This window comes from Phaseolus vulgaris, chromosome 8 (genome assembly GCF_051622355.1).
Source record: "Phaseolus vulgaris cultivar YP4 chromosome 8, ASM5162235v1, whole genome shotgun sequence".
Taxonomy (NCBI): Eukaryota; Viridiplantae; Streptophyta; class Magnoliopsida; order Fabales; family Fabaceae; genus Phaseolus; species Phaseolus vulgaris.
In genome coordinates, this window is record NC_143505.1 from 8,133,415 (window position 1) to 8,151,628 (window position 18,214).

General features: G+C 32.2%; 2 protein-coding genes and 1 pseudogene across 3 annotated transcripts; all 3 read left to right on the top strand.

The window, feature by feature from the left end:
- Window positions 1-244: 244 nt before the first annotated feature.
- Window positions 245-4,909, top strand: LOC137826980 (uncharacterized). Of its 2 annotated transcripts, none has more exons than XM_068633150.2 (7): window positions 245-1,132; window positions 1,327-1,407; window positions 1,768-1,842; window positions 2,882-2,926; window positions 3,007-3,096; window positions 3,819-3,920; window positions 4,563-4,909. In XM_068633150.2, the coding sequence occupies exons 1-7, from the start codon at window positions 551-553 to the stop codon at window positions 4,713-4,715; spliced, it is 1,128 nt and encodes a 375-aa protein (XP_068489251.1). In that variant the 5' UTR covers window positions 245-550; the 3' UTR covers window positions 4,716-4,909. The 2 variants fall into 2 exon arrangements, with proteins under 2 accessions (XP_068489251.1, XP_090149649.1); XM_090293523.1 differs by having other exon boundaries at window positions 323-1,145.
- Window positions 4,910-5,327: 418 nt separating this feature from the next.
- LOC137826981 (myelin transcription factor) lies at window positions 5,328-6,524 on the top strand. Its single transcript, XM_068633151.2, has 3 exons — window positions 5,328-5,854; window positions 5,957-6,031; window positions 6,125-6,524. The coding sequence occupies exons 1-3, from the start codon at window positions 5,432-5,434 to the stop codon at window positions 6,257-6,259; spliced, it is 633 nt and encodes a 210-aa protein (XP_068489252.2). The 5' UTR covers window positions 5,328-5,431; the 3' UTR covers window positions 6,260-6,524.
- A 7,470-nt stretch (window positions 6,525-13,994) lies between these two features.
- Window positions 13,995-14,974, top strand: LOC150025379 (secreted RxLR effector protein 161 pseudogene; annotated as a pseudogene).
- Window positions 14,975-18,214: the final 3,240 nt, after the last annotated feature.

The following is an 18,214-nucleotide window of genomic DNA, read 5'->3' on the forward strand; positions in this document are numbered from 1 at the left end:
ATTGTATAAATTTTTATTATGATTATAAAAATAAGAAACAAAAATTTTTTTGAATCAATCATGAAAAACATCTTTCAGTTGCAAAAAAATCTGAAACATACTTGTACACATATATTTATTGTTAATTTATATAATTTATAATTATATAATATTATAAATTTGTGTCTTACATTTTAGAGATACAGTAGTGTCAGTATCCGTATTAATATAAGTCTCTCTCTGCGTAGCTATAGAGTTTTCTTTTATTCGTATATTTTTTTAATATCAATAGGAAAAAAAAAAGCAAATGAAAGAATATGGAAAACCCGTTTATCTATTAGATAGAATAATTTCTTTAATTTCCAACATCCATTATTGATCAGCTTTCTAATTTTCTTATTCATCCATTCCATACATTACTCGTATCCCTTCTACTGTATCTGCATCTGTATCTGCTTCTGCTTTGCTTCAACATGCAAACATACTCAACAAACCACACCATATTTCTAATGTTGTAAAATTTGTACCATGCTGTTTTTGTGCCTGGTCTCTGTCTGCCCCCTCACTCACTATGACTGACTTTCTAGCCACAAACCCTCTTACCCTTTCAGCTGCAGAATCTCCAAGATTCCCTTTCCTCAATTCGCGCCAAACTCCTACACCCAGAACCCAACTTAACCCAAATTACCGCGTCCCCTTCTCTTCCAAACCATCCAAAACCAGTTGCGATAACAAGAGTGTCTCTTGGGCACTCAGCTCCCGCTCCAATGAAGACCCATCAAGGGGCTATGGCTTTTACAACGAACTTGAATTTGAGGACATAAAGGAAAAGACTTTTGGGTTGGAGAGAAACCCTGTTGGTGCAGATTCCCCCACTGCAAGTGGGTCTGTCCCGTTTGATGAAGTGGAAGGTGCTGATGATAAGGGAGAGGGTGATTTGGTTCGGGTTCAGGGGGATGCAGATGGGGATGGCGATGATTTGAAGAAAGATGATAGTGTTGATCAAGGTGAGAATGAGAAATTTGGAGGTAAACGAGTGAGAAGAGGTAAGCAGGTAATTAGAAGGTCGAATTTGTTGGCCAAACAGGTGATCAGTATTCGCTCTGCCCTTAGCATGGGGTTTGTCTCGCAACTTTGGGTGGACACCACCTCTGTGAGTCTTGAAAGTAGTTGCTCAATCTCAATTCTGTGCAGTTTCTTCGTTTTGCTAGCATGTCTCTAGAATACAAGTTTCTTCAAGGAGTCTGTTAATAGTGTTTGTTTGTTTTGTTGCTGTGATGTCTTATTTGTGGGACTAAGTAATTAACTTGTTTATGCATTTATTCTTTTGGTGGATTCTATTTTCAGTGGATGGTGTTGTTCGTGGAGGTGAGGCCAAACTTGCTTTCTGGGGATTCAGAAAAATTCCTTCTGGAAGATATTAGCCAGGTATAAGAAGTTTGGATTCGGGAGAGATTTTTTTTCTTATTTAGGTTTGATCCCTCTCTCGGTTGAATGTGTACATGGTAGCTTCAAACATACTTTACTCAGTCCTAATCTAAGTATTGCTTTCATATCATTTTTGTGGAGTTTTTTTTTGTTTTTTTGGCCTGCAATAATATAAAATATATTACTTAGGGATTTCCTCAGTGGAAGGGGGTTCTAAATCTTTTTATCAAAAATGTCCGATGCATCGAATGTTCTGATGGCAAATTTCCAGCTTGGCTTTGTACTTTGGCTCGTAGCCATATTGAACTCCTAATATGGTGTACGTTGCTTTTCCAGCAAATGACTTCTGTTCTTTTTCAGGTTGGAGACGTCATCCTTGTCCAAGATGAAAGTGTTGTAGATAATGAATTTAAAATGATTGGATTGGAGACACTGGTATGCTTTACTATTTTAAAGGACTCAAACTTGTGGATTACTTTCTTTTACATGATTTATTTGAGTTCATTGTCTGGCACAATATGGATTAGGAGTTGTCTATGTGCATTACATGGTACTCAAACTCTTGGTGTTGCTGAAGCAGTGCAGATTAATATTTAATGCAAAGACCGTAATCTTGCCTTAGAGGGAAATATTTGGTCGTTTAAAGAATCTAAGCTTGTACCAGTGACTTTTTTCCATGGTTTGCAAATTATGTGAACATAACCTCTGTTATGATATTGTGTGTCAGATGTTTTGGTTAGTAGAATGCAATCTCTCCTCTTTTGATATTTTGTTCCGTTCTTTCTAAATAATCAATTTCTCTGTTTGAATATTTATGAAGGAATATCTCAAAAAAAATTATTTGAATGTGTTCTAAATATCCTCGCATTGGTTATGGATTTGCAAAATAAAATTTGATACTTTAGCTAACATTAGTAGTGGAGTTAAGTGATGATGACAAGGCTAGCATGCTTGGCTTACATCTTAACCCTATACAAGTAATTTGCAAACCTTATTAGGGTTTGATTCAAAATTCCAAGTTTCTATATAAATTATCGCAAATAATGTGTAAATAAGTCAACCTACTTCTCAACATGGATCGGAATAAAGAATTTCTTGGAGAAATCTAAATTCTCTATGGTTTTTTGAGAACTGGGAACTTATCTGAATCTTTTAAAGGTAATCAAATTACAGTAACAAGACCATTGCTTAGCAAAACAAGAACCTTGGTATAGAGTATGCCAACATGGATAGTCAATGCCACAACTAGATAAAATTACGTAGTTGATAAGTTGGATGAAGGCCATTGAAAAATCAGATAAGTTCATAACTCCTGGGTTTGCATCATTAGGGTGACTCACAGCTTGACACTGGGTAATTGCAATGAATTTTCTTAATATTTTCCAAAATGAAATAGGAATTTGAATTCTCAGCTTGCTGGGTAGCTTGATCTGATACAAGTTACCAGATATCTTAATGTGTTTATATTTGCTAGGTTGGATACAAAGTTGTAACTCCCTCTCGACGGAATATTGGAAAGGTTACAAATCTCTTGACCATGTTGTTTTCACTTATTCTTTTTTATCTTCATTATGTAATTGTGGAAATCTCAACTTGTAGGTGCGTGGGTACACTTTCTGCATCAATTCAGGTGCTGTTGAAGAGCTTGAACTTGATTCATTTGGACTATCAATCATTCCATCAAGCTTGGTAAGTGGGTGGCTTCTTTGTAAGATTAATAATAATGTACAGAGGTAGATTGCATGCAAATTTTGTCATTTTATTGAAAATATGTAACTTGTGCACTGGTGGAGATTACACAGGAGCTAGAGCTAGTTTGTTGAATGATGATCATTCTAGGCATGTCCAATGGAGACCATATTATAGAGTTTAATAGTAACAAGCTTAAGGCCATATTATCTCATGATGTTTCCTTAGTTGAATAGGAAACGATCTAGTATTATTTAGTATAAATAGGGGTTTTTGCTTTATCTTTTAGCATCATAAATAATCTACTAGAAAATGCTATTCATTGTCTCTGTTCTCTCAACTTCCTCTTTCAATAAATTTTTTGTTAAAATTAACCCTCAGGGCTGATTTTAAACAACTAAAATGGAAAGGCTTTACTGGAAAAGAAAATATTTATTTTATGCTTCTAAATTCCAATATAATAAATGCTTTATTTTCTAATAAAATCTTACACCCTTGATTGGCACACATCATAATCTACTAGAAAATGTTATTCAATGAAAGTTTCGTTAAAATCCTGGAGCCACCCTAATATCTTAGTACTCGTAAGGATTTACTCTTAGAGCATGTTAAGATTTTGATTGTTTCTAGGGATTTCGACAAAAGTTCTCACAGCTTTCGATTACAAGTAACGAACACAAAAAATAAAATAGGCTCATCCAGATACACATGTTAAATTTTAGGTGAGTACCTACTCTTTGCTGGTTGAGGACGTACTGGAAGTAGTATCTGATGCAGTTGTTGTGCATGAAGCTGCAGCTTTACGCATCCAAAGGCTTTCTAAGGTACCTTTACTTCATCAATAAAACTGCTGGATTTGCTTAGTCATTTTCTTCGCATCAGTTTCTTACCTGTTCAAAATGTTTCTTCTGGTTCTAAATTCTTTCTGCAAACATAAATATATAATCATGCTTATTATGAACTAGTGTGAACGACAACCAGTCTCTGCTTTTATTTTATAATAATTAAAAACATAATCATTATAATAATTATTAAAATGAAAAAATGATTACTAAAATTTATATTGAGGTTATAAAAAATGTGTACATAAAAAAAAGCCATAAAAATATTTTTTTTAATTAAACTTCATGATGTTATATTATATAATAGGAACAACACTTGTAATTTTTCATCAAATAATTACTACTCATTGTGGGTGATTTTTCAGAGACCATAAAATCAATAAATGTTTATATAGGTAAAGTGGTAAAAAAGAAGTGAACAAAAAAATAAAAATAAAATCGTTATTAATTGATATAGATCATGCATAGAATCTTACAGTTCTGATAGAATAAATTAAGTGAAAGAACTTCTATAAAGACAAGTTAATTTTTTTTTCTACAAGTGTTTACATGTTCAATATGGAACATTGTTGTTTTTTCTCATTAAAATAATAAGCCCATGTTTTCCTGTTTTGTCTGTGCTAGGGTTTTCTGGGCAACCACAATGTGAGAAATTCAGTAGATTATGATTCCGAACAATCTGAGACATATGGTCGTATTTCAAGGAGAAGAAAGAAACCCAATAAAAAAGAATGGGATGATGAAGATAATTGGGAGCTTCCAATGGACTATCTCTGATTCCAATGAATTTTCTGCCAAATTTCATGTGAAACATTTATTTATAAAAAATTATGAAAGTTGAAATATACGTGTTATAAACACCAAAAGGAAATTCTTTTCCTTTTTACGTTTGGTGAGAAGTAGGCTTTCATTTATTTGTACAGTTAGTTTCATTGATTTATTTTTTTTAAATAAATATTAATCACTTACCTGTAGTTTGACATTGATATTTCTTCTTTTAATAAGCAATTAAACATGAGTATTGAAAAGTAGTGCAACTGTAATGAACTCAATAATCATCATTTAAGATTTAAAAACATACAGAGATTATTTATATTTATATAATGAAAGTCTATAAAATCTTATATTCTCAATTAAGTAAAAATCGTCATTAATATAATATAAGCTTAAGAGCATTGTTTATACCTTAATTAATAAGTCAGAATTGTTGGTGCATGTTGCTATTAACAGAAAATTTCCGCCTTATGAAATATGAGTTAACTCCTGATAAATAAGTTTAGATCTAAGTGTAATTTTGCAAATATATAGAAGAGAATCCAATGTAATTTTTTAAAAAAGCAAAAATCATTATAAGCAAAGCCATAAAAAAAGCACTAGCCGTTAGCGCCTGTCTGGTTCAAATTCAAAACTCGTCGTCTCCAATCTCTTTTATACCTTTCCCTTCAGTTCCCCGTCCCATAATAACAAACCAACCAAACACGACCTAAACCAAAATGCAGACGCAAATGCTAACTCCAACGACCGGAGCACCGAAGCTTCGGTCGCGATCTGGCCGGACGCCGCTTCAGCTCAAGAACTCTCCCGCCGATCCCATCCAGCCTTCTGCCAAGCCCAAGCCCGACCGGCCTTGTTTCGAGATTTCATTGATCGACAAAGAGAACAATCCAATCGCCGCCGTCTCGATTCCGGCAGCTGCACCGCCCGAGACGTCGCTGGCGGAGGAGCTCAGCGCGGTCAAGAAGAAGCTGGAGAGGATGAAAGCGGACAAGGACAGAACGGAGAAAATACTGAACGAGAAACACGCGATGCTGGACGTGAAGATGAAGGAGATGGAAGAGCGAGGGGAGATTCAGAAGAGCTTTGAGATCGAGGTTGACCGGTTGTTCCGTTTGAAGGAACTCAAGAATCGCTGCATGGTTTGTACAACAATAGAAGCACCTCTTATGTTCGATTCGTTTCAACTTCGATTTGTCGATGCTGATTTTTCTTTTTCTTTTTCTTTTTCTTTATTGGAACAGAGAGTTTCTCCTATGCGAACGCTCAGGGAGAAGGAACAAGGAAAGATAGTGAACGAAGCGTCATCGACATCGGAGGTAAGCGCACGTGGTGTTCTTGATTTTTGAACTCATTAATTGATTGAAGAGAGTAGGAATTGAGAAATGTATCTTTGTTTTGGTATTGAGAAGATGAAAACGGAGGAAACGGTGGCGTCGGAATCGGAGTCGGAATCGGAATCTGTTGGCGGCGAATGCCAAGTTCTGCAGAGTCCAGGTTCAGCTTGTTCACAAACTCATACTACACACACAAAATCAGATAGTTAGTTAGACATTATCTTTGATGAATTTTCCATACATAATTGCTCGTTATGTTTGTTTTAAAATATTGTGGTTATTTCACATTGCAATTTGTACTTTTCTGTTTAAAGAAAGAAAAGGGCTCACAGTAGTACTATATTTGTATTGCTGATAAACTTGTGCACTCTGTTTTACCTCTTCTGTTTTGCTATTGCTCCAGAATCACAGCTTGTGAATGTAAATTGAATAATAAGAAAATATAAGTAATTTGTTCTGAAATGGAGAATTAGAGATTCTATGGTTATGTTCCGAAAGCATATAGAACACCTTTTTTAAGTATGCTTTTCACGAGAGTAAACTACATTTTATTGTTCATAGTTTGCTCTAAAAGATAGTGTCTATAAAGTAAGTTGATATCAAATTAAGCGTCAAAAGTCGCATTGAGAAAAAATTCCCCCATAAAATGATGTTATTAGAACTAGTTTTAATTAATTACTACAATTATTTAATTTATATTTATGGGTAATAATAGTTTGAAAATAATTATTATAAAAAATAATTATTTTAAAACAAAATTAATGAAACTTTGTTATTTTTGAATTTCTTCTTCATGATCCAATGTGTTGAGAAATGTGTTCATACTCTTTCTGGAAAAAGTAGCATGATTTCAGAACTTTAAGATTGAAATAGATGGTAGAAAGTCTTTATCTATGAAGAAAGTTAATAATAATATATCATAAATGACAAATAATTAATTGGCCATTTTGTCTTTTTCAGAAAGGATTATTGTCTTGGATTAATGTGAGATGGAGGGACTCTTTGAGTTTCGACGACTAAAAAAAATACAAATAATTAAATGTTTAATATAACTGAAAGACATAGGTATTTAAACGAAAGTTTCTAACTTGATGAAAGTAATGGAATGGAAAAGTTGACATTGATTATCCACAGTATAATTAATTGATAATTGTTGTTTAGCTGTCAAAATAAAAAAATGGTTTCAGTGAAGATACTTTAACACAATGTTAAATTGTCTAATACGGAAGATTTTGTAGTATAATTGTGATTAGATGATTTTAAGTCATTTTTCAATAAATACAATAATAAATCCATTTAAGTAATTTTTAGAATGATTTGCAAACGATAACATTGGTAATAACAAGAAAGTAAAAAAGGTTTTAAATTGTTGTGCATAAAAGTAAAGTAGATGATAGAAAAACACAAGAGAAAGCATATTGACTTTTAAGATTTTTCAACAACGAAATTCTCCATTAGTTGATAAATATATCATTCATTCAATCATCTAAACAAAATTGAATTGACCAACATGCGTTAACCAAAGACAATTGAATTTTATTAATGAAACATATGTCTACTAATTTATTCAGTCAGTACTTTACGTGTCTTCATAAGGTTTTTAATACTTTACATCTTGAATTATCAACATGCGTTTAAAAGCAATTCCCAAAACAAGTTAACTTGGAAAAAAATCAGATATTTAACACAACAAGATATTTGAAGAACAAATTTTTAATTGCACAAAACCTCATAATTCATTACGAAATTACAAGAGAATCAATTCAAAGGAGTTTAGTCTTTCATCAGAGGTAAAACGAAAAAATTACAAAGAAGAAAATAAGTAAACTAAGAAAACTCTAAAACTTTATTTTTCGAACGTCATTGTCAAACTTTGAAGCTTGAGTGATGTCTCCTTAAAGTTTGTATCCTTTTATAGGTTTTTCTTCTCCAAGAATCTTAGAATAATTTTTGCTTCAGATATTGTTCATAGTTTCTCAATTTCCAACTTTCCATAATTATTGAATTTTGTTTCCAGTTTTATTATGATTATGTTTCTTGCTTCCAATCCCATTTCTAAGATATTGCAGATTTTATTCTCTAACTCTTTTAGCTCAAATTTTGTTTCTAGTTTTGATTCAAGAAAGTAACTTTAACTTTTGCGTGATTCGATTTATTTGTAGTGATAGATGCTTCCTTCATAGCGTCTAATTAGATGTTCTTATAAGACTGTCCACTGTGTGTAACCACTATTTATTTTTAACATTCAAATATGTTAAGCATTATCATTTAGGTCAAATCCTTACTTTCAAGTTAAATCTAAGGATCAAAATCATGAATAATTCAAGCTTTGAGAATAAAATGACAATATCAATCATCAATCAAGAACTGAAATATTATAGATAAATATCACCTCAATACATAAGAGTCTGAATAAATTACTCTCAATCCCAATGAGAAGAATTAGTGACTCATTTGGCAATTACAAGCATGAAAAGCAAAAAAAAAAAAATATCTAGGATGTTTCTCCTCGACGACGGTCTCTTCTAGGGTTTTCTATGTCTTTATTCTCCTAATGATGTTTAGGGTTATGTCTCATGCCTCATATTTAACCTAGTTGGGCTTGGAATATATGACTTTGTACTTAGGCGAATTATTACTTGCTTGGGTGAGTTTGACAAGAAAAAAACTCAACTTCTCTAGAGTGAACTCGCCTGGACAAGCATTGGACAAGTCTTGTGAAAGTTCCTATTGAGTGATCTTGCTTGAACGAGTTTCTTCTAGAGTGAGCTTGCTTGGTTGAGTTTTGAATGTCCCAACTTTCCTTTTTTATCTTGTCTATTCTCCTTTAGCCATTTCATCTCATTTTTCTCTAGAATCCTGAAATTAACACAAATTTTGGGAATAAATCGTTCTTATTCATGTTATAATCACAAAATATGTAAAAATGTTTCAATTCATAAATTAAGGGTTAAATTATAGCTATTTTATCAATAAACATCCATAAGTGTTTGTCTTTTAACATGAAATATTACTGAAATATGACACTTATCAATCATTTCAACACTCATTTAATAAGTTAACATTTCATAATGGAAAATACTAATTATTAAATAAACCTACCCTGTCAAATTTTAAGTGATAAAACGTAACACAATTATAAAACAAACTATAATCAACACATGAAATTTGACAATAATGCTAACAAAATTTTTTAAAAAAATCCTATGACATTGCACATTGTAACTCATTTCACGATTTTAATGTTTTCAAGGGCATACCTTCCTCTATTGCATGGAAAATGGATGCACATTCCCTCTTGAGTGGAGTACATCATTGTTTAAAATAATGTTAGTGATCAAGTCAACAGTTGAAATGTAGAATCATTGGATTCATTTGAAAACTTGGTTAACAAGTCCACTAAAAAAATACAACTATTTAGGATAATAAATGTTTGAATAGTGTACATTATAACCAAAGAGAACATACCTCTTCAATACGAATACATGAACTATCACACTCATAAAGCTTTAGTTTTGGAAAATACCCCATTTTCAACACATAAATCCTTCGAAAACCAATTGTTTTCCATAAAAAAATCAATGTGAATTAAAAATATGTATAAAACTACATATAACAATGAATGAACTACTCACCAATGACTTAATGCAACCATAATTTGACTTTCCAATGATGTTATCATCAGTATAAATTCGTTTAACTCTAAAAGATTGCTCAAATATAAAACTTTGATAATTTTTACACTCAACTTTGAAAGAAAAGTCTTACCAATCAAAAGTGCAAACTCCTTTGGAATATTATCAAAAATAGTGTTCTAAAGGCATAATCAAGATTTAAGTCATTGAAATTAAAATATGAATAAACAAAGGAAATAAATGTCAAGTTGTTTAACACTTAATCTTATCGTGAGATTCGAAGATCTCCATGTATGATTTCTTAAGGAGTGTGGTTACATCCCTATCAAAAATGACAGAAGTGGTTGAATTTATTTCATCAATTACACGAACCTTGATCTTATACCTAAACTACAAATGTTTATAACATAAGAACACCATGTTAAAACCAAAACATTACTACAAATAAAATTGATATAAAATAAATGAGGAGTACTTATGCATAACTTTCATGACATGTTTGTTGCATTTTTCACAAAAAAAAATGTAAAATGCAAAATATCTGAAAAGCAATTGTGAACCCACGTGCCTAGAGTTGTGGAAGATTTTGGAGGAAGTTGATTGAAGATGTCAAATGCTGTTATGAGTGTAACAAGAAAATAAATTAGGTGCAACAGCAAATTGAAATCAGCTATGGAGATGGAAAATATCTTTGCTTCCTATCCCTATATAAAGAGGGGTTCCATCCTCTCCAAATGCACATCTCTCATTCACTCTCTTCATCTTCTTCACCCACCGTGAAGCTTCTTTTCTTCTCTCTTTTTCCACTTTCTCTCTCCTCACTTACTTTATTTTATTTTAAGTTTTATATTGGATTCCATTGGGTATTACTGTTTTAAAGAGTAAATTGCTAGTTCTGATCCTCGGAAATATCCGGGAAGTTCCTGTTGTATCCTAGGGGACTTACGCAATACACCGCGGATAAGTCCTTACGGACAGTGATTACTCACGCCACCATTTTTTTGTTCGTTTTAAAGCCTAATTTTTCTACAATCGTAAGGACTTATGGCTGAAAATCCGAACAACAACGACAACACTGCTCCGGAAACATCAAATGTTGTTTCCGCAACGCAAACCATTTTTGCGAAACCTTTTTCGGAGGTCTCCAAAATTGAAGTCTTCACCGGTCAGAACTTCCGACGTTGGCAAGAACGCGTGTCCACCCTATTGGACATGTACGAAGTTGCTCATGCACTTACAACTGCCAAACCCGACTCAACCACGACTTCGAAACAAGTTGACGACTGGATCCATGCGAATAAGGTATGTCGTCACACTTTACTCAGTGTGTTATCTAACGATCTGTTCGATGTTTATGCTTCTTATAAGAATGCGAAAGATATTTGGGATTCTCTTATCCTCAAATATACTGCCGAAGACATCGTCAGACAAAGGTTCGTAATTGCAAAATACTACCGTTGGGAGATGATCGAAGGCAAAGACATCAAAATCCAAATAAACGAATATCACAAACTAATTGAAGATATCAAAACTGGAAGCATAAAATTGCCAGATGAATTCGTGTCCGAACTCTTGATCGAAAAGCTTCCGCAGTCTTGGACGGATTACAAACAACAACTGAAGCACAGACAGAAACAGATGTCTCTATCAGATTTGATCACCCACATCATCATCGAAGACACAAACAGGAAAGAGTGCGCTGCTGCAAAGGCCAAAGCTTTGTCTGCCAAAGCAAACGTGATAGAAGACAAACTAGCTCCAAAAAGGTACGAGAAAAAATTTGATCACAAAAAGTAACCTAATAACAAATTCTCTCGTCCCAGTGAAACTAACCCCACTTTCAAGAAAAAAGGTAATTGCTTTGTCTGTGGAAAGTCAGACCATCATGCACCTCAGTGCAGACATAGGGTTAAAAACGACTATCCTCCTAAGGCAAATCTAGCCGAAGGGGAAGATACTATTGTGGCAGTCGTTTCACAAGTAAACCTTGTGACAAATGTGAGCAAATGGGTGGTAAACTCTGGGGCTACCAAACACATCTGTGCAAACAGAAATGTGTTCACCTCCTACACAAGTGTGGGGGATGGAGAAGAACAAGTATATCTCGGTGACTCCAGAACAACTCCTGTCCTAGGAAAAGGAAAAAATTCTTCTGAAGCTCACATCTGGTAAAACTCTAGCTTTGAATGATGTGCTACATGTGCCATCAATTAGAGTTAATTTGGTCTTTGTGGCATTACTAAGAAAATTTGGGGTTAAAATGTCATTTGAATCTGACAAGATTGTTATGACAAAAAACAATGTTTTTGTGGGAAAGGGATATTGTGATCAAGGCCTTTTTGTATTAAACATTTCTGAAATTATGAATGAATCTAAATCTTCTGCTTATATTATTGACTCGTATGATATATGGCATGCTAGATTAGGACATGTGAATTCTTCGTATGTTATAAAATTGCAACGACTAGAATTAATCAACATGCATGACAAACAAAGTAGTAAATGTGATGTATGCGTAGAATCTAAAATAACGAAGAAAACATGTCACTCTGTAGAACGTCAAACTGAAATTCTTGGTTTAATTCATACCGACCTTGCTGATTTAAAACAAACAATGTCTAGAGGTGGTAAAAATTATTTTGTAACCTTTATAGATGATTTTTCTAGATACACCAAAGTGTATTTAATTAAACATAAGGATGAAGCTTTTGACATGTTTTTAACTTATAAAGCGGAAGTAGAAAATCAACTTAATAAGAAAATTAAGAGAATTAGATCAGATAGAGGTGGTGAATATGTTTTATTTAATGACTATTGTGTAAAAGAAGGTATTATTCATGAAGTAACCCCACCATATTCACCTAAGTCTAATGGAGTAGCTGAAAGGAAAAATAGGACTCTTAAAGAAATGATGAATGTCATGCTTATTAGTTCTAATGCTCCTGATAATTTATGGGGTGCATCTCTGCTTACTACGTGTTTTTTACAAAATAGGATACCACATAGGAAAACTGGTAAAACACCCTATGAGTTGTGGAAAGGTTATCAACCTAATTTGAAATACCTAAGAGTGTGGGGGAGTTTAGCTAAAGTGATGTTACCTGATCCTAAGAAAAGGAAAATAGGCTCTAAAACATCTGATTGTATGTTCTTAGGATATGCATAACATAGTGCTGCCTATAGGTTTCTAGTTCTTAATAGTGATATAATTGAACGCAACACTATAGTAGAGACAAAAAACGCTGAGTTCTTTGAACACATCTTTCCTCTAAAGAGTAGTGGTACATATGAACAACCTATAGATAGTGCTAGTGATACCTTGAGTGAGGATGCTAGGAGAAGTAAAAGACAGAGAAAGGAAACATCTTTTGGAGATGACTTTTATACTTATCTAGTTGAGAATGATCCAATAAGTTTTGTAGAAGCTACTAGTGCTCCTGATGCTAAACATTGGGATAAGGCCATTAAAACTGAGCTTGAATCAATTAAGAAAAATAATACGTGGACCTTAGTAGATCTGCCTAAAGGAGCAAAACCCATTGGTTGTAAGTGGATCTTTAAGAAGAAGTACCATCCCGGTGGATCCATAGAGAAATATAAGGCAAGATTAGTAGCTAAAGGATTTACTCAAAAACATAACATAGATTACTTTGATACTTTTGCACCTGTTACTAGGATTTCCTCTATCCGTGTGTTGCTAGCCTTAGCATCTATCCATAAGTTAGTAATTCACCAAATGGATGTTAAAACAGCTTTTATGAATGGTGAATTAGAAAAGGAAATTTATATGACTCAACCTGAAGGTTGTGTAGTCTCAAGGTCAAAAGGAAAAGGTATGCAAACTTTTAAAATCTTTGTATGGTTTGAAACAAGCACCAAAACAATGGCATGAAAAACTTGATAATGTTTTACTTTGTGAAGGTTTTTCTACCAATGATGCTGATAAATGTGTGTATTCTAGATCTGAAAATGGTGAATTTGTCATTATATGTTTGTATGTGGATGACATGCTAATATTTGGTACATGCAATGATATAGTTTTTAAAACAAAATTGTTTCTTGGATCTAAGTTTGAGATGAAAGACATGGGTGAAGCAAGTGTGATTCTAGGAGTTAAAATCATAAGGAAAGGAAATAGTATATTACTATCCCAAGAAAAATACACTAAGAAACTTCTAAAGAAGTTTGGTTACTATGACTTTAAGTCAGTGAGTACCCCTTATGATGCTAACTCTAAATTAAAGAAGAACAGAGGAGAATCTATTTCTCAAACTCAGTATGCCCAGATAATTGGGAGCTTATTGCATTTAATGAGCTTTTCTAGACCAGATATTGCTTATGCAGTAGGTAGATTGAGTAGATACACTCAATGTCCTAGTCAGGATCAGTGGGAAGCACTTGCGAGACTCATGAAATACTTGAGAGGTACAATGGATTATGCCATTGAATATAGTGGATTTCTCGCTGTGCTAGAAGGGTACAGTGATGCTAACTGGATCTCTGATTCAGATGAGACAAAATCCACTAGTGGTTATGTATTTACACTTGGGGGTGGTGCAGTTACATGGAGATCAGTCAGGCAAACTATTATTACAAGATCAACAATGGAATCTGAGTTTGTTGCTCTAGAAATGGCTGGTAGTGAAGCTGAGTGGTTGAAAAACTTCTTAGCAAACATTCCTTTAGGAATGAAACCAACCCCATCTGTATCAATGGATTGTGATTGCCAATCGGCAATAGCTATAGCTAAAAATAAAATCTATAATGGAAAGAATAGACATATACAATTGAGACACAATTTGGTGAAACAGCTGTTAAAGAGTGGAACGATTTCTATTGACTATGTCAAGTCAAAACGGAATCTAGCAGATCCTCTGACAAAACCCCTAGGGAGAAAAATGATTTTAGAAAAACATCGAGGGGAATGGGACTTAAGCCACTTGCAAACAAACAAGTGATGGAAACCCAACCTTTGTGATTGGAGATCCCATGAATAAGGTTCATATGGGTAAAAACAAGTCACTTGTTAGTTTTGCTAGCACTCATATTGATTTTAAATCAATTTTGTCCATTCCTATGGTGTGTGTGAAAGTGCTAGTTACTGCATTATCGAGAGGATAAACTTTATGGTTAAAATTTAGAGGTAAAAGAGTTTTAAGGATTTACAAAGTTTTAATGATTTTCATATCCCTTATGGGTGGTGTGTGATTTGCAGCATACACTTGATGAAATCACCTATATGAGTGTCAAGTGGGGTCGCTTGCATGAGATCTTGGCAAGATCTCTATAGCACTCATGAATATCGGGCACGCGCATGGCCAAGTAGCGCAACACAGCGATAACAACAAGTAATGTGGGGGTGTATTGTGATTGGTAAACCTCTAACACATACTAAGTGTCTTGGTTCATATAGCTTGCTATACCAGATCTGATGCATTACATCTTAGATGAACCCAATTTTTTTTTTCTTTTTCTCTTTATCTTTATCCTTTGCAATATGTGGGGGGTTGTTGTAAAACGAAGTAGATATTGCAAAATATCTTAAAAGCAATTGTGAACCCACGTGCCTAGAGTTGCGGAAGATTTTGGAGGAAGTTGATTGAAGATGTCAAATGTTGTTATGAGGGCAACAAGAAAATAAATTAGGTGCAACAACAAATTGAAATAAGCTATGGAGATGGAAAATATCTTTGCTTCCTATCCCTATATAAAGAGGGGTTCCATCCTCTCCAAATGCACATCTCTCTCATTCACTCTCTTCATCTTCTTCACCCACCGTGAAGCTTCTTTTCTTCTCTCTTTTTCCACTTTCTCTCTCCTCACTTACTTTATTTTATTTTAAGTTTTATATTGGGTTCCATTGGGTATTACTGTTTTAAAGAGTAAATTGCTAGTTCTAATCCTCGGAAATATTTGGGAAGTTCCTGTTGTATCATGGGGGACTTACGCAATACACCGCGAATAAGTCCTTACGGACAATGATTACTCACGCCTCGGGAAAACATTTTTTGTTCGTTTTAAAGCCTAATTTTTCTACAGTTACATCCCTATCAAAAATGACAGAAGTGGTTGAATTTATTTCATCAATTACACGAACCTTGATCTTATACCTAAAATACAAATGTTTATAACATAAGAACACCATGTTAAAACCAAAACATTACTACAAATAAAATTGATATAAAATAAATAAGGAGTACTTATGCATAACTTTCATGACATGTTTGTTGCATTTTTCACAACAAAAAAAACATTTTGGTGTATGAGTATAGTGCTTTATTATATATGCAAGCAGTATACCACCAATCATCATCAACAACAACATGTTTAATGGTACTTAAAATTGCGAAAGTGGTACCTGTAAGAATATTTGAAAACTAGCAAAGTCATGGGCACCTAAATGTTTAACACATAACAGTCCTATACATTATTACCTCTTTTAAAGTTTTTTAATCCTTGTATGGTATTTCTAAATGTGAATTGAAGGAACTCATCTTCAATACATTATTTAAAAGTTTCAATTAAGTGACTTAATTTTTGGGACAACGAGTCATTACTTTCAAACATCATATACAATATAAATAAAAATTACACTACATTACATATATTAAGGAACAATTTTACTTTTAACAAACAAGATTTCAAATATAAAGTTATCATTTTTAAGAGTTGTTGCCTCTTCAAAATGGACAATGTATTGTACCTTTGTACAGTGAATACAATTTTGAACATAATGAGAGTGTAAAACACAAAATAATGAACTTTATAATTAACCAATAATAACATAAAATAGTATATATATATATATGTTTAAATTTGTTAACATTGACAAACAGTATACTTATAACTGCATTTTGAACTTCTCCATATAAAAGAAATGCATTCAGTTCATTCACATAGTTCCCATAAAGAGTGCATTCAATTCAAAAATTATTGGAGGGAAATAACATTGATTATTCACATTCAAAAATAAAATAATATTCTAAAATGTTTAAATTAAACAAAATAAATTATCCATCAACCTCTATGTAAATGACATTCAACTGTCTTTTTGTAACTATCTTTTGGTTCCAACATCAGTCAGTATTACTCATGATATTTGCATAGAACAACAAATTCCTTAAATTTTAAAAATGTAATTAACTTTATATGAAAGTTAAATTTTTAGGATTTAAGGTTTAGAACTAAATAGAGTGTGTCAAAATCAAGAGAAAAATAAAGAATTATATACTCTCACTTTATTTTTGATACCAAAATACTATAAAGTAAAACTACCTTTACTCTAAATTCAAAGTTAAAGTTAATTTTATAAGAGTGGTGTGTTGTTTTGTAACACCCATCATTTAAGACAACACTGAATTTTTTATAAAATAAATTAATAATTTTATTTTGAAATTTATAAATTAGAGTTATTCTGATTGAGAACATAAAATTATAAACATTTTAAGTAAAAAAATTAAAACGAATTTCACAATCAAAATTTTAATAAAATAATATATTATCTCTTTATATTGTACAATCATCTTCGTTAAGAATTGAAACTTGATATACTAAAAATATATTATATCATAAATAATAAACTGAATGAATTAAAATATCAAAATAACGTCAAAGGGCATGATATTTTTTTTTTAAAAGTGCAACATTAAAACACATTAGTGAATTAAAACTAATAAAAAACAATACTGATATAAACCAATCAGAATAAATTATATAATAAAATTAAATATAATTATAAATCTAAAGTGATTTAATTCACTTAATTTAAATATTTCTTATTACTTAAAAAATATATTAATTAATATTTAATTTTATTAGTTAAATAATGTAATTATAAAAATAAGCAACGTGGAGTACGAGGGAAGAGTGGGTACAGAGAAGCAATTATGATAAGACAAGTTTGGTTTTGAAAAGGACAAAAAAAGTGCATGCAAATCACAGATGCAAAATCACAGATGCAAATCACAGATCTCTCATTCATCACTTCCCACGCATTGCTCCACTCATTATCACATCACAATCACTCCAACCTTCTCTCTCTCTCTCTATATATATATATATATTATGTTTACACCACCATTTTAAATAAAGTGTAGAGTAATTTATGTTTTATTCAAATATTAATTTAAAATTCATATTTTATTAATTTATGTTATATAAAATATTATTGTTTAAAGTTATTTATTAGAGAAAAGGTTGTCTTTTGTCAGTAGATTAATGTTAAAATAACTTTTAGATATTTCATTAATGAAGTTGAAAAATAATTAAAGAAAATTCCCACGAAATTTAAATTGAATAAGTTATTAATTAACTGAACAACCAAAACTTAAGTTTTTATTAATTTAAACTTAATTGTTAACTGAATTTAATTAAATAAATAGTTAGATGTATTATAACTCAATTTCATATCACCATTGTACTATAACTCTTTTAGGAAAATGATGACTTTTAGTTATAGTATTTGAGATTAGTAATAGTGAGTCAATTTCTGTATATGACTTTTATATTATTATTAGTTTCTCTCATCTTA